Genomic DNA, 15,398 nt, shown 5'->3' with positions numbered 1-15,398 from the left:
AAGTACTTAAGAGGTTGCTTTTTTTTTTTTTTTTCCTTGAAACCAAAGGTAGGAATTAAGATTTTCCACACTTGTAAGGAAGAAGGGGAAACAAAGTCAGGTGATAAAGTGCTTTTGCATAAAGATATATTTGTAGTGTCTGTACTGAAGTTTGTTTTTGCTACTTGTGTAAACTTTGCATTATCCAATGTAAGGGTAGCAATAATGTCATGAGAGGGCAGGCTTTTGGAGTAACTCTCTTTAATAAAATTTTCAATAGTTCCAGATTATTTTTATTGCTTTAAATTTTTAAACATTTCATTTTTCTTTGAACAGCAATAAATACTACAGATCTGAAACCTGAAAAGTTAAGGTATAAACAGAGAAATTCATTGAAGTTTGTTAAGAAGTATTATGTATGTCTGTTCTTAGGGATTTGCCCAGTGTAAGAACATTTCCAGTCTTTGCTTGAACTACTTTGTACATATGGAAACAGTTTTAGATTTCATTAAGGTGCTGGCATTGCACTGAGGACACAAAGTCAAAGGAAGTCATCTGAGATCTTGGGAGTGTTTCTTCCTGTTGTGCTGGTAATGGTCATTCAAATCAAAGGGATGATTGGAATTTGGAGTGCCTCTCATGCTAAAAGTCTCTCTTCCACTCTTTTTTTCCTCCCAGAGGAATCTCTGTAGTGCAAATAACACTCCTTCAAAACTTGTGTTGAGTTTTTGATTGCTTGTGTTGTATCTTAGTTGAAGGTTGATGGCGATTTGGATGTGGTTCTAGTACAGTATTTTAAAGCCTGCTGTAATACAGTATTGCACAGCTAAATGATGGTACTACACACATTTCTGCTGAAACTTAGTCTCAAAAACGCTGGGGTTTTGGCTCAGTTGTTAAATGGAGCATAGCAGGAAAAACTTGAGATTACAGGAATGCAGTAACTAACGGAATGTGATTTGATTTTTGTTTTGTTTTTTAAATACAGGAGCTGCCATGCATATAGTGCTACACCTTCTCGTACAAATTGGACATAACGCATTTAGATGTGTCTAAAATTGTTTTGGATAGGCGTTTGTTTTAGTATTCCGCCTGTTACTTGTAGGCATTTAGAATTTATAGGCCTTGTATCTGTACTGGTTTTGTGCATGTTAATAGCAAACCTCTGAAGATTTCAGGGAGTAAATAAATGCAGAAGAAGCCCTTTGTGAGGAAGAGGTGATGATCTGAACCCAACTTGTGAAGAACTGGGTAGGAGTCGAGAACACTCTCAGCAGTTGCTAGCATAAGGAGAATGACAGCATTATTTAGGAAAGTCGATGCTTTTTAGAAGTCTTTTTTATTAAAACCACTGTAAATTAGGGTGGTGTTATACTTTTTAACCTGGTTACATTAATATCCTATAAATGCAAGTAAGTAAATTGATCAAGTTTACAAAACATGCCAAAGTAGCTATGGAGCAAAGTTAATTTGGTCATTCATTGGTATTTTAAAGGCTGCCCTGTTCTGACATGCTGTCAGAAAGCACCATCTCAGTTCATGATCATGTAATTTCAGGCTGTCCAAGAGACAGTTTAAATGACTGCTGTCATGTTAGATACTGTGCTGGAAATAGTTATAGCTATTAGTGCAGAACTGCCATTTAAATAGCTGCTCTTGAAAGAAAAGAAGCTCTTGCTTATGCAGTGGGACTGTTGTTGCATAGCAACTACTGTGCTGAAAGCTTAAAATCAGATGCTCCCTTGCAGTTCACTGTGCCCTGATAATGCTTAATTTATCTGGGCCTGGCACTACCTTTATCACAGTAGTGGATGTCTTTCATTAGTGTACTCGGTAATGTCTGTCACGTACACTTTTCTTTTTTCCCCCAAGCTTAGAACTGTGTGGTATTGTGAGGTTTTTAGCCCTGTTTCTTCAAGGCTGAGACCTCAATGTGACTAATCATATTGAACCAAATTTGAGAGAGTCGGAGTTAAAGCATCATGGTCTGGTAGAATGAAAGGAAGCCTGTCATCCCTCCTATGGACAGGCAGGCCTCTATTGTGCTGAGGGGTGGCTGTTGGTTGGCAAGTGAACGGGGATGAACGTTTGGCTAGCTGGCATGTCTGTTGCTCCTAACTAATGGTAGCAAAGGATGCTGCAGGTGGATGATGTGGGTACTTGAGAGTACTATGGGCATACTGGGAAATAGATAGAGAAGGAAACCAGTTCTAGTGAGAAACAAATGTTTGTTTGCTTAGTTACTGCATTTGGTAGTTGAACTGTCTTATGAAGAAAGACCTGAAGGAAACTTAAGAAGATACAGAGAGTCCTGACCTATATAAGTTGCTTTGAAATATGCTTTGTATGAAAACAACATTTTTCCACCCCTTAAAGCATTCTGATACATACTGAAGTGTATGTTCTCATGCCTGTACTTGATCCTGAGAATGCCAGTATAATTTATCATCATTTTCAGTGAGCATGTTCATGTACTTGCCTGTGTACAGGGTTTGACTTCAAATGTGCTGTGCTCAAATTTAGACTTTAGTGTAAAATTTGCTTATGGAACAGCCGTGTTCAGAGATGCTGAAGAATCTGCTTCAATAGTTGTTAAATAAATACCTACCTCAGCCAGGGCTTTGAATTGTTTGTGATGCCATGTACTACTTAAAAAGTGGGTAAATAACAGCATAGAATCAGTATTTAATACTGTGAGGCTTTGAAAATAGACCTTATTTTCCGTGTTGATAATTTAGGACTATCTAGATGCCATTTTGAGATGGAACATTTACTAGCACAGATCTTTGTAAAGCATTCTGTTGTGTTAACCTTGCAGTAACACATATAGTAACACAGACACACTGCATCTCCTGCTTTGGTTTAATATAGTAGTGATATAATCCAGGCCTCTTCCTCCTGCTTCAGTAGTTCTGGATATACCAGACCAAAGTAGTCTAGACTGATTTTAACTACAGGAAACCTTATTTTGTTGGCATTTTATATATAGTATTTTCTTGGATCTGTTATGCAGTTCTTTTCCTAAAGAACAGATTCCGAGTTCTGGATAGATATTAAGATGTAGTAGGTTGTTACTGCGTAGGGTTACATTAAATATGGTAGGATTTTAAACTGGGATGATATGTTGGGTAAATTTATTATGTTCTCTTTTATAATCTATTATGTTAGGATTCTTCTGCGTTCATTATGAAATTGTGAATGGTATTTATTGGACTTTATCTAGATTTAGATTAAAATGAATTAAATTTTCAATGTATTTTAACAGTTCTTTTAATTAAAGAAAATGTTTCTGTACTGACTGTATAAAATGGTCCTCTGTATTTAACTGAATGGATTTATTTCTGATTGCTCTTTTGGTCAGAATCTTACAATAAATAGCTATTGTTCCTTCATACTTTGACAATTTACAAACAGAAGGAGTTATTAACCATTTTCTACTTTTTTGATTCCAAGTCATTTTACTAAGCTCCAGTGCATTAATCATTGGATAGAAATAGTTGAAAATGCAAAAGAGGTTGTTGTACTGCGGCAGATTTTTCAGCACTTTGTCAAATACCAGTTCCAATACTTAATCAGGGACTTCCATTACTGAATATTTATTCAAGCTATTAAAATAACTTCACTTATAATAAATCTTAGCCCAGTTACAGGTTGCCATCATTTTATACTTTGCATTTTTCTTTAAATGAAGTGCAAATTAAAATAAATATCAGTTATTAATGACTATGTGAGAGACTGGAAAGTTTATCCAAGTGGAGCTGGATTCTGTAATTCTTATTAAGTAGCTCTTGTGTGAGTCATCTGAAATGCTCTTCTGTAAGTGTTGCAGGAACTTGCCCATGATAATTGGTGTTTTTCTTGTATTAAAGCATCTTTTTATATCTTTGTATGTGAAATTTGCCTTGTGCTTCTGGAAGTTCAGATGACTTCCATCTTCTTAATGAACTGTAAATTGTTAGTTGCCTTTTCAAAGGGGATCTTTATTCCCACCCCCTGTTTTTACTTCATTACTTACTCCAATTAATTGCTGTTAGTTCACAGAGGTGTTTTTTTTTTTCTTGGGAATTATAAAAGGTCCATGAGGTTAGGAAGTAACATAGTGAAGAGCAGCAGTATTTTTTTTGGTTCTGTATTCATTCCAGGACACCTAAAGGAGATGGTTAAATGTAGGGATTTGTCAAACACCAGTTTGCCTAAAACACTTAGATTTTAGGCTTGATAAATATGCAGGTTTTCTTTACAGAAGGAATTCCAACCAAAAGATGTTGTTTCTTTCATATGAAGTAACTCAATACATGTGCAGTGTATCTGACATGTACAGTGAGTACAGCTTATGATTGTTAGTGTTCATGATGTTTAATTTTGAGTTAAATTAACCAGAAAACTGGTATAGGACCACCAGGAGCCTGAATCTTCCTTGTTGGATTTGCTGTGACAACTTATAACTTCAGAGAGGTCAAAAGTGGTATCCGGAGTTGGAGCAACTATGATAATGTTTATGTGAACACACATCATGGTCTCGCTGCTGTAGCTGTCATTGTCTAAGGGCATGAGTGAGAAGTCTGTAGGTAGAGGTAGCATATTGTACTGGTCCAGCTAATACAGTTACAATAGATGTGCTTTGAGGTGCATAAGCCCCTTGTGAGGTCTGTAAAAGAAGCAGTAAAATTGAAAGTGGTAGAGCAGATTTGAATAATTGCTCCCAAGTTTCAGTAGAGGCTGATCAAAAAGACCATCTGGAAGAAGATATGGTATTTGGAGCAGGGAGGATGCTAATGAGAAGTAATAATGCTCATCTCCTGTGGGGAGCAGAAGACACTGTAAAATGCATGTTAGCCATGTGGGCTTCCAAAAGGAGATGTTAAAGTGAACCATAAACCCAAAATAAAAGTTTGATAGCTGTTTTAGTGTTGTATACACATGACAGCTGAGATGCTTTGTAATTCCCTCTTAAGGATCTGCTCTGAAGTTAGTCTTTGAATAGCAGTGTCTTAAGACATACTAGTGATGTGTTCTCTGAATAAGAAAATGTGCCCTTGGTGTCAGAGTTCATATAGGGATTTACTTTTGCCTTTCTGTCTGTCCCAGAGGCATCTGGTACACTGGATGAAGCATTCCGGAGGGTTCAGAAGTCTTGATCTTCTACTGGGAGGACTATATATTGTAACTGTGGTGATGTGTTTCCAGGTGGTGTTAGCGGGGGAAAATCTGTGTCTGTTCAGCAGATAGTCTGTGGCGAGTTGACTTCTCATTTCAGTGGAGTTGGTGGTGAGGAAGTTGTTTAGAAATTAGGTGGGATGGTTTTAGAGAAATGTCTTTAAAATAATACTTCTAATCAGTGATACCTGGTAGCATAAATATGTTTACTTTTTTGTAGTAAAGCTACCTTCTGTGGCTTGGTTTAGAAGTTCAAAGGGAATCTCTTAAATTTTATCTAAAGCCATGTTACCTGTGTGTTTGTTACAGTAATTTAGCTAATGACTTCACCAAATGCTTCTATTTGTGGTTTAGGTAATCGTCAGTCTGCTTTGCTACTGAACATCTGAAGGAAGTAATCATGAATCAGCTGTTACCTTTCCCCTTTTTCTTGTTGATGCTTACAGATGGAAAAACACATGGGTGTTTTGTAGAAGACTTGATTTAAATGAACATAACATGAACATCCCTGAAGACATCCCCGTCTTCAGGGATCTTTTTTCTTCTTACCATAATTTTGACTAAAAGGAGGCAAGGGGCCTCATATTGTGGTTGATCTGTGTTTAAACAATACGTAGATAGTGTCTGCAGACAGTGTTCATGTTCTCTAATGAGGCTGGAATGCCAGAGCTATTGTGGGAACTAGAAACAGCATCAGTTGTTTGAAAAACTTTCTTTTTGGCTAACCTTTATAGTTGTATGGATAATGTTCCTAGTTGTAGAGAAAATATGTGATCTTCCAGGAGTATGTTGACACTCTTTAAAGCAGTATTTTGATTATGGCAATTTACTCTTTACATGTAATTAAATGTTCTGTAATTGTTCTGTGGAACATGATGAAAAGCTATAGCTTTTTCTGGAAATCTCTTAATTTTTATAGTTTTTGGAAGGTTTAAGAGTTAGATGGACAAGTTTGTATGTCCCTTAACTAGTGATCAACTTCTCATTTTATTTCTGAGGCTTCATTTACACTGTAGTTTGCTGCCAAAGAGTCCCATTGATACTCAGATGTTCCCATAAAATCCAATTGTTCCAAGTCACCTGACAGTGTTAAACATTAATACTGATGTCATATCTAAATATATTTTAGTCAGATGTTTAGATTGGATATAAGGAAGAAATTCTTTCCTGTTAGGGTGGTGAGGCACTGGAATAGGTTGCCCAGGGAGGTTGCTCCATCCCTGGCAGTGTTCAAGACCAGGTTGGACGAGGCCTTGGGTGATATGATTTAGCGTGAGGTGTCCCTGCCCATGGCAGGGGGGTTGGAACTAGATGATCTTAAGGTCCTTTCCAACCCTAACTATTCTATGATTCTATGGTCCAACTACTTTTCCAGTCCCTGTGGTAGTATCATTAAAAAAACAAACCCCCAAGATGTGTGCTGTGGTCTCCCAAGGAGCTATATATCTTTGTTCTCTATTTAAGATGAAAATAGGGATGAAAATAGGTTCAATTCCCTTAGCAAAGACTTAAGTTTTTTATAAAATGCCACTTCATTTTGATCCTCTGTGAATAATAATAACCTGGCTTAATCACAGAAAATGTGTTGTAAATTGTTTATATATAGTTACTTGGAAGTGTGTTTGCAGTATGGTTAGGGATCATGTCTAAAATTGTGAAATGGAGACAAATCACCCAATGAATCACAAGTAGAAATTGGGCTGGAGCTGATTAGATCCATTGCATCTGTGAAAGCAACTTGTATATTTGGCAGACTGTCACGAATGCATTTATTGGAAGAGATGGTATTGCTTTGCAGTAACGTATTTTCAAGTTGTACACAGTTTAAGTGAGGATTTCTTCTAGCTGCCTTTTCTCTCAGGACAGATGTGTTAGCTCATCAGAAATGTCTTCATAAAGGCCAGATTTCTAGTATTTGTGTTTAGATATCTGTAAAAATTTGTTGAGTTAAACAGAATCCTGAGGCTCAGGACTATCCCTGCTCATAACCTACTCTGGTATGTCATGTTGGCTGTGGCCTCTTAGCTTGAATCAAGTCCAGAATGGTGCAGGCAGGTGGTAGAACATAGATGTATTTTGCCAGTCTTTCTTTTCTGCTCTGTTTCCTCTTATTTTGTTCATATCCACAGAGTTAAATGTTCAAACTCTGTCTTTTAAATAAATGCAGATGGACAATATGTTTTGAAGGATCTTCTTAAAATGCTAAACATTTATTTAACACCACATACATGCTTATTTCTAGGAGAAGGAGCTACAGCTGAAGTTTCCTCATCTTTTGTGATTCTGTCTATATGTGCTCTAGTAGTACTGGTAACATTGCTTGCAAACTGTGCTTCCTGCTGTAAAGACCCTGAGATCGATTTCAAGGTAAGCATCTGAAGTTACAAATGTATATACAAGTGGCATTCTGATATCCAGAATACTTCCATGATGATTTGTGATAATGCACTGCAGTTAGTGACACTTAAGTGTCTCTGTACATTCTCTCTTCTGAAATAGCCAGCAACTGTATTTCTACATGCTGCAGAGTATTGCTGCAACTATTTATTTTCAGTACTTGGACCATGCTGCAGTAAGGAACTTTATTGTCTGTTCAGAGTCATTACGAGCCCTCAGGATCAGCAGTGAAAGTATACCCTTCTGACAATTTAGCTGTGAAGAACCTTGTTGTTCTGTGTATCCTTTTGTCTGTTTTAGTCTGCTGGCAGGGTTTAAGACATTCCTTTTGGGTAAGAATAGCAAAGGTACATATCCACTGTAGCAAAACCCTTGAGAAATTATCATCGAGAAGCAGTTACTTTTGGAGCATTGGTTGTTGGTGTTCCTAAAATTGAGTTTTGCTCTCATTTCTAAATGGAGAAGATTCGGCCTGGGTAGTGGATGTTAATTCCTTTGAAGCCAGTGATAGTATGTAAAGTGAAAAACAACCCCCCCCCAGAAAACCCCCCCAAAACCCCCAAATGCACCAGCCTGCCAAACCCTCTCCCCCCAACAAACCCTAACAAAGCAACAAGCCACCTGTTTTTATTGAAAGCAGTACTTGATACTTTAACCTCTTCTAATCAGTAATGAGTTGAAACTAAGGATTAGAAAACAAAATCTGTTACTGTCCTTGAAAAATAGCTAAGCCTCCTTCCCATTGCTCATTCAAACTGAAAGAAATGTATTAGTACTAATTTTAAGACAAAGATCAGCTTGTTTACTGAGATTTCTTTTTTCAGGAATTTGAAGATAACTTTGATGATGAAATAGATTTTACACCTCCAGCAGAAGATACTCCATCTGTTCAGTCTCCAGCAGAAGTGTTTACTCTTTCAGTTCCCAATATTGCTTTACCAACTCCCTCCCAGTTTCCATCTCGCTCAGGTAAAACACTTTTTTAATGAAAAAACAAAAGTGGATAATTTCAATGTCAAAAATGGAGAGTGGATGATTGTTTGATTTTACTGTAACAAATTGTTACATACATGTAGATAGAGTTATATTTTGTAGGGTACAGGATAAAATGTGAAGTATTACTTCAAAAATCTTAACTTACAGCAGGCTGCCATGTAAGTTAGTTTAAGAGAATGAAGCTAGCTTAAATAAACCTCTCTGGAGTACTTTCAATATGCCTGTGTATACATAAAGGGTTTGAAGTAGTTTAGGATGTTGGTGACTTTTGCTCTTCAGTGGTTTTCTTCATGGCTAAGTTGTCATTGGATTTTAGTAATTAGCCTCAAGTGGAAACAAGAGTGAATCTCCTGCTTTACTGCAGTGCTACGGTTTCAGCTGCATTGCTTTCTTAATGCCGTTGTAGACTTTTCATGCTGTGAATGTGCTGTTGTTAAGAGAGAGCATTAGATTTCTTTTCCCTATGTGGAAGGTTTCTTGGAATGTATTTTTTAAAATACAGGTTTTGTAAGAGGAAAAAAAGCATCTTAAATATTACAAGTACAACTTAGCATAAAGTAGCCATTCTCATATTATACTACTTCACATTTTTACATACATTGCTTGTGTTGCTTAATTATAAGATGTTCAGGGAAGCTTCTATTAAAATTTCTGTACCTACAGATTCCAGGAAACTGCCAGTGTGCCTTTAATACACAAAACTTTTACTCCTCAGTGTTTTCATGAGTGAGGGAAAATCCTCTGTGAAGAAATTAATGTCAGCTTTTCTACATTGCCATAATTGTTAAAGCTATACTTTCTGTCAAAGTTATTTTGCCAGAAATAAGGCAGCGTACTTGAGTAAGGTACTCTGGTGAAAATACAGCTGTACTGATACAGCTCCTAAGCCTACTCCATGCTTAGGAGCACGTTGACAATGCTCCTTATGTATTATACAGCTATAGCTGTTCCAGTAAAATGATACTGGTGTAAATGTAGTTTGTGGACATAAAAATGTGGGCTAGAATTCTCAGTTAGTCAAGTAGTAGTGATAAAAAGTTGTTGTGTTCATCTGTTTATTAATGTTCCTAACCAATTAGGCAGCAGAGGGATAAACAATGCTGAATCTCCTCTATTTACATAGAGTCTGCTGATGTTACTGTCCATCCTCTGTCAAGATCTGGGTCTTGTTTTCTGTCCTTTCCCTCTCTGGGCTCTTTATGTGAAGTATTTTTAGTTGGAAAATGTCCTCCTTCCAGATGGGAGCTATAAGTAGGGCAGTTGGGCTGAAAAATAAAGCCGTCAAACCCCTTCTCTTAAAATGGTAACTCTCTATGTAACTATAAATGTTAAGATGTACAAGCAGTGAATGTTGTCTTGGTTTTTGTGCTTTTATTTGCATAGGAAGCTTTAGGTTATTTGCCTTATCTAACTACAGGGTATGATACATTTTTGTATTGGAATTAGAACTCAGCCTTTTTTGCTTTCTTACTGAATATGTTAAAAACCAAGAAGTTTTACATTTTGTAAGGAGAATCACTGCTTTTGTAGGGGGTATACTCTAGTATGGTTTAGAAGCTGCAGTTGATAGAAGTTTCACTTCAATGCTGTAGTCACATTACCTTCGTACTTCATGTATGTCTAACTAGGTTTTGTTGTTTGGTCTGAATGTAGTCCTGTCATTGGGAATAAATATTGTAGGAGCTTGCACTATTTCCTCAACAGTTGGTAACTTTGGCCATCTGAGTGGTTTGATACATGTTGCATTTGTTCCATTGTGTGTGACAGATGGATCAAAGCCTCAAGTTGCACGTCAGAGTCTAAACTATATCCAGGAAATTGGAAATGGCTGGTTTGGAAAGGTGAGAAGTTCTCTTTTAATATTGTACTGCAATTTGAATCTTATTCCTAATGGGTAAGGTGACTGTATTTCCTTTATAATGGTACTCTAATAAAAAAAGAAGGTAATAACATAAGAAAAACTGAAACTGGATATTTCCTTGCATGAACTTTTTAGGTTTAATCATAGCACTGATCAGTGCTTCTTTAATTTGCACATAGTTTCTGTCTACAGTTACTTCCTAGGTAGACACTTCCCTCTGTGGGTTTGAATTAATACATTCCTGTTATTAACAATTATTTCAAGGAAAAAAATCCTAAGTAAATAAGTGGTCTTCACTAGAAAACATGTTTTCTCGAAGTTTGTGTAGATCAGTTGTTAAGATTTATTAAATAGGCATGTGAATTGGCAAAGCTCTGCAGGTATTGACAATGAAAGATCTTTCTTGCAGCATGTTTTTAGCTCTTGTTTCTCTTGCAGGGAAACTCCTTTTTTTTTTTTTTTTTTCTTTTCCTTTTGGCTAAGGACACCATGATTCAATGATTATGTTGATCTTTTTCAGGTTCTGCTTGGAGAGATCTACACAGGCACTAGTGTAGCAAGGGTAATAGTGAAGGAGTTGAAGGCAAGTGCAGGTCCAAAGGAGCAAGAACAGTTTATAAGAAATGGAGAACCATACTAGTAAGTAATGATTCACAGCTTGGTTAACTTACACACTTCATACTACTGCATGTGGCTTAGGGACGTTTCCTTTCAGTGATACTGTCTCTGCTGCCCTCCCTTGTAACAGAGATGCTTGTCTTTAAAAAGTGGAAAACAGTCTATCCAAAGTGAGCAAAAGTTGAGTTTGCTTAGAAATAAAAATAAGGTCTTTGCTTAAATGCGTTTGGTAGTTATTGCTCATGACTGAAAAACGCACTTGGTTTAGTTTATCAGATTTTCTTCTGCAGCTGTTTGGAACAAACTCCCAGTGCTGCAGACTAGCCTTATGCCCAGTTACTTGCCTCTGGGAATTGAGGTTTAACATCTGTACTTGGCTTTCCTGTTAGAAGCAGGGGAACTGGCAAGGCTTTGTCTGTTGTCAAATACACATTATTTTCTTCACAGTTCCCTTTTTGAAAAAAATAATTGATAAAAAATACTTTGGCTCAGGCAGCTTGCCAGGAGGCTTGTGCACCAAAAACCCTGCCTGAATTACAATCCAGGAGAAGCCTACAATTGAGAAAGCAATTGATCTGACTGGAAGTGCCAATGAAGAGGATTGTTTGGTGTTCTTTCTGTTGTATTATGCTTGGAGGATACTCATTCCTAGGGGTTGAATTTTTGTATACTAGAAAGGAATTTTGTGTATGAGAGGGAATGTAATTTCTCTTGATAGCGAGAATTCTCTGAAGAGCTAACTGCCACAAGTTAATGGCTTTTGTAGATGACTGGAAAAGAGAGGCCTGTTGGAGTTCACTAGACATACATCACAATGTGGTTTACCTTGCCTGAAAATGCTACAAGTGAATGGTCACAGAGAGCTTTCTATTCTTAATGCTTTTTAATGTCCTAGTTATATTTGCATTTAGGCTTAAATTGTTGGCAGAAGAAAAAGATCTCATTCCTTCTGCTGTATTGACACAAGTGTTTTTAAGCAATTATGAAGTAGTAACTGATTTGGCTGGGAATTAAGCTGGCTAAAAAAATGTTTAGCTTTTAGCCAGATTGGTTCCTTGCTGTAGTTCACAAACCAGTTGTGTATGCTTATTTTTAGTATAAGGGTGGATGAGTGTGACTTTCTTGTGGCAGTGCTGGCTATTGTGGTTTTGAGATCCTCAGAGTTTCATCTGCTCAGTGATACTCTGCAGTAGTACAAAGGAGATACAAAGGTGCAAAATGGAATCTGTGGCTTTGGATACTTGCTCAATCTGTTTGTGCCGCCCCCACCTGATGTTGTGTGTTGAAAGTTCTGTTAGGGATTTCAGTGTATTGTATTGCAAATAACATACACTTGATCTTTCTGGCTTTAACTGCATTTTTTTCATTCCAGCATTCTTCAGCATCCAAATGTTCTCCAGTGTATTGGGCAATGTGTGGAAGCCATTCCTTATCTCCTAGTTTTTGAGTTCTGTGACTTGGTAAGTGCACTTACACAAAAGGCTTTCCATCGATGCAAATTGTTTGTAGTTTATTTACTGCCCTTTGCTCATGAAATTATTTTCTTTCTGGGAAGTTTTTTTGAATAGCCAGAGTTTCAGAAGACTTTTTCTGGTTTAGAGACAGACCGCAGTTGTAGTTGTTTATATTCTTTGCAGATGATCATGTAAATTCTAGGTGCTGTGGAATGTTCTGAAGAGGGAAATAGCTGTTCTGTCTTTGATAATGGTTTTACTAGTCTCTTTCAGTCTGCCTACGTCATGTAACAGGGAGCTTGGAGGGGAAAAGAGGTCATGGAAGGAAGCTTTTCATTGCAGTCCAGTATCACGTGCACATGCCTGCATTACATCCTAAGTTCTGTTTGCTGTCTGTGCAACCTTAATGTGCTTTTATTACCATTTCTATGAAAATGCTAATTGAGGAAAATTGACACAAGAATTTCCTCTCTTCTGCCTCCCTTCCAGAGTGCTCAAGTGTTACCCATGCTGTGCAGTTTTGGGCTAAAATGCAATGCTAGGCTTACTTCAGAATCAGTAATGTGTATTTTAATAGCTAGAATTTTCAGTATCATCCTAGTCTCTTCCTGAGCCCTTCTGTTACTGCATTCTTCTTTTCCCTACTTATTTATCTTTCTTCTTTTTCCTTTCCCTTCCCAAGCACTGCCTTACGCTTCCTGAACACCAAAAAGTATGGTGAAGGGTGTTCTTGCCGCTTTCTTCTCTGCTGTTAGCACCACAAAGGCCACTGAAGATGGGCAGGGTAGCTGAACAAAAAAACTTGCTCAGTCACTGCATTCCTGGGCATGTGTTGGAATTTACGTGGATGTTGTAAGAAAGGGGGTGGTACACATCTAGAAAAACTTTGAACTTTGCCCAGTATACACAGTCTTCAGAGACTAAAATTTGGATATGGTGCTGGATCCATGATCTGGAAAGGTATAAATTGCTTTATTTTAGCATGACACATTATTAAAACTCAGACTCAAGGTGACTGTCTAAACATTGGCTCAGTAGCTGCTTTTAAAGTTTGTGATCTAGGTATCATTTAAAGCAGAATTCCTTGGAAAGTGCCAAGGCAGAAATGTACTCAGAAGTACGTTTATGTTGCTAAGAAATAAGTCTTTTAGAAGTAAGATAGTTTACATTCATAAAATTCAGCAAGCACCCTTTTTTACCAGCCTCTCTGCTATAGAATTCTCCTTTAAACTCAGGTGCACAAATATGGCACCAAAGTTCTTATTGCCTCAGCTGCCTCAAGCAATATAAGTGAGTCAACGTGAACGTTTGAGTTTTCTTGAGAAACATCAGTTAATCTGTGACCTTAAATAACCGTATTTTTCATTACTGCTCTTTTGCTCAAATTTACTAGCTGTGCTGAATTAATGAGGCAGAAGTGCTAATAAAAATCATTCTTTTCTAAATGGAAGAAACACTTGAACCTCAGTGACTGATCAAAGTAAAATGCTCCAGTTTTGTTAAGAGTTAAAAAGTAGGTGCCTAAGGTTAACCAGATAATGTTGTTTTTTTTTTACTGACCATTTGTTTAAGCCTCCTACTCAAATTGGAGATTCTTTAAAAGGACTCTTGAAAATGAATTGCATTTTATAGTCTAACACATACACATCTAAATTAGATTTAAATGCAGCCATGGTTTTGAATAGTTATGCCATTTAATCCAACTTTGGATTTGAAGACAGAATAACTTTTAAAGATTGCCCTACTTAAAGTATACAGAAAAAAATAATATCCTTGTTTGATGCCTGATGATTAATGCCAGAAATTGTCATGATCCTGCAGAGTAATCTGGAAAGGATTTTACTTAAGGGGATAAAATAGATTTTCACTTTAACTGCAGGCAGTAAGCTTGACAGCCGAAGTGGTAGTTTTATAAATTTGAATGTAGTTAGGTAATTTCTTTGGAATGGAAAATAAATGTCTCTGCTGATTTCTATTCCAAGTGAGCTAAAACTTGTTTTTAAGAAATTATATATTACAGTGAGTTAAACATGACTTTCATTCTGAAAGTCTGGCTCACTTAAGAGTTCTTACTTGGTGGAACTGACTATCTCCTAGACATCATAGGATTTTACTCACTGTGCACACAAATATGCAGGGGCTAGGCAGACAAAACAGTTCTCATTTGAAGAGTTTTGTGCAGAGATTGACACAGTGCAGTAAGTTAGCTCAGTATTGCTCTGTGTCACTAAATCCTTGTTGTAGTCCCAGGGCCTAGTATGGGAGGTAGCGCTGTTGGAGTGGGGGGAGAGAAGAGGCTTGAAGAAGGGAAAAAATGTGAGGGAAGCCAGACAGCACCATTTGTTTGGGGTTTTTTTAGTAGACAGGTTTTTAGTGGAGTGTCAATGCCCTGATATTCTAGAAGCTGCTTTTTATCACTGTGGCTGGGTTGGTGGTTAGTTGGGTGCTTTAGGCTGTGAGTAAGTGATCTTGAAAGCTGAGTGCTGCTTTTGTGCTTTCATTTTTTCTGAAATGGGGCAAATCAGAGGGTACGAAGGTGCTTCCAAAATACACAAGAGTCTAAGAAACATGGTCCTGTTTTGTTAGCAGTAGGATAGTGCTATGCTAAAGCTCTTTACCTTGTGTTACTGGTGTTGTATATGTACATACATTTGTTTTAATCCCTTGTACTTATGTGATTAAGAATTTGATGATTAAGAAAAAAGGTGGCAAATCTTAACTGTATTTGATAGGAAATTTAAGTGTCTTCAGATGGCAAGTTCTTTTGAGGCTCTTTTGGCAATGTGGACCTCATTTTGCAAGTTTGGTATATTAAGTAATGAAAAATGTGGCTGTTTTACTGACCACAGTCTAGAGGGCACAGTGTTCATTTCTTCACACTCCTTCAAAGTCATAATCACTGGATTTTTAACCCTTTTAGGGCCACTTGACCTTCT

The 15,398-nt window shown here is 37.1% G+C and overlaps 1 protein-coding gene across 3 annotated transcripts in view; it reads left to right on the top strand.

Annotated features, from left to right (window-relative positions):
• The window catches only part of LMTK2 (lemur tyrosine kinase 2), a 42,659-nt gene that overhangs the window by 7,383 nt on the left and 19,878 nt on the right, over window positions 1-15,398 (top strand). For 2 of the 3 annotated variants that reach the window (XR_008973132.1, XM_057416991.1), the window contains exons 2-6: window positions 7,379-7,503; window positions 8,358-8,502; window positions 10,297-10,370; window positions 10,911-11,029; window positions 12,381-12,468. Coding sequence is in view for 2 of the 3 variants with exons in the window: in XM_057416991.1 (XP_057272974.1) it covers window positions 7,379-7,503; window positions 8,358-8,502; window positions 10,297-10,370; window positions 10,911-11,029; window positions 12,381-12,468 (551 nt within the window). In the remaining variant the exon portion in view is untranslated. Of the gene's footprint in view, window positions 1-7,378; window positions 7,504-8,357; window positions 8,503-10,296; window positions 10,371-10,910; window positions 11,030-12,380; window positions 12,469-15,398 lie in introns of those variants that run through there. The other variant, XM_057416992.1, reaches the window with a different exon arrangement.

The sequence above is a fragment of the Pezoporus wallicus genome, unplaced genomic scaffold, assembly GCF_028554395.1.
Source record: "Pezoporus wallicus isolate ANWC-B61680 ecotype Strahan unplaced genomic scaffold, APGP_CSIRO_Pwel_v1 scaffold_7392, whole genome shotgun sequence".
Classification (NCBI taxonomy): domain Eukaryota; kingdom Metazoa; phylum Chordata; class Aves; order Psittaciformes; family Psittacidae; genus Pezoporus; species Pezoporus wallicus.
Note: the sequence above shows the minus strand (reverse complement) of the source record. Positions and strands in the feature narration are given on the sequence as shown.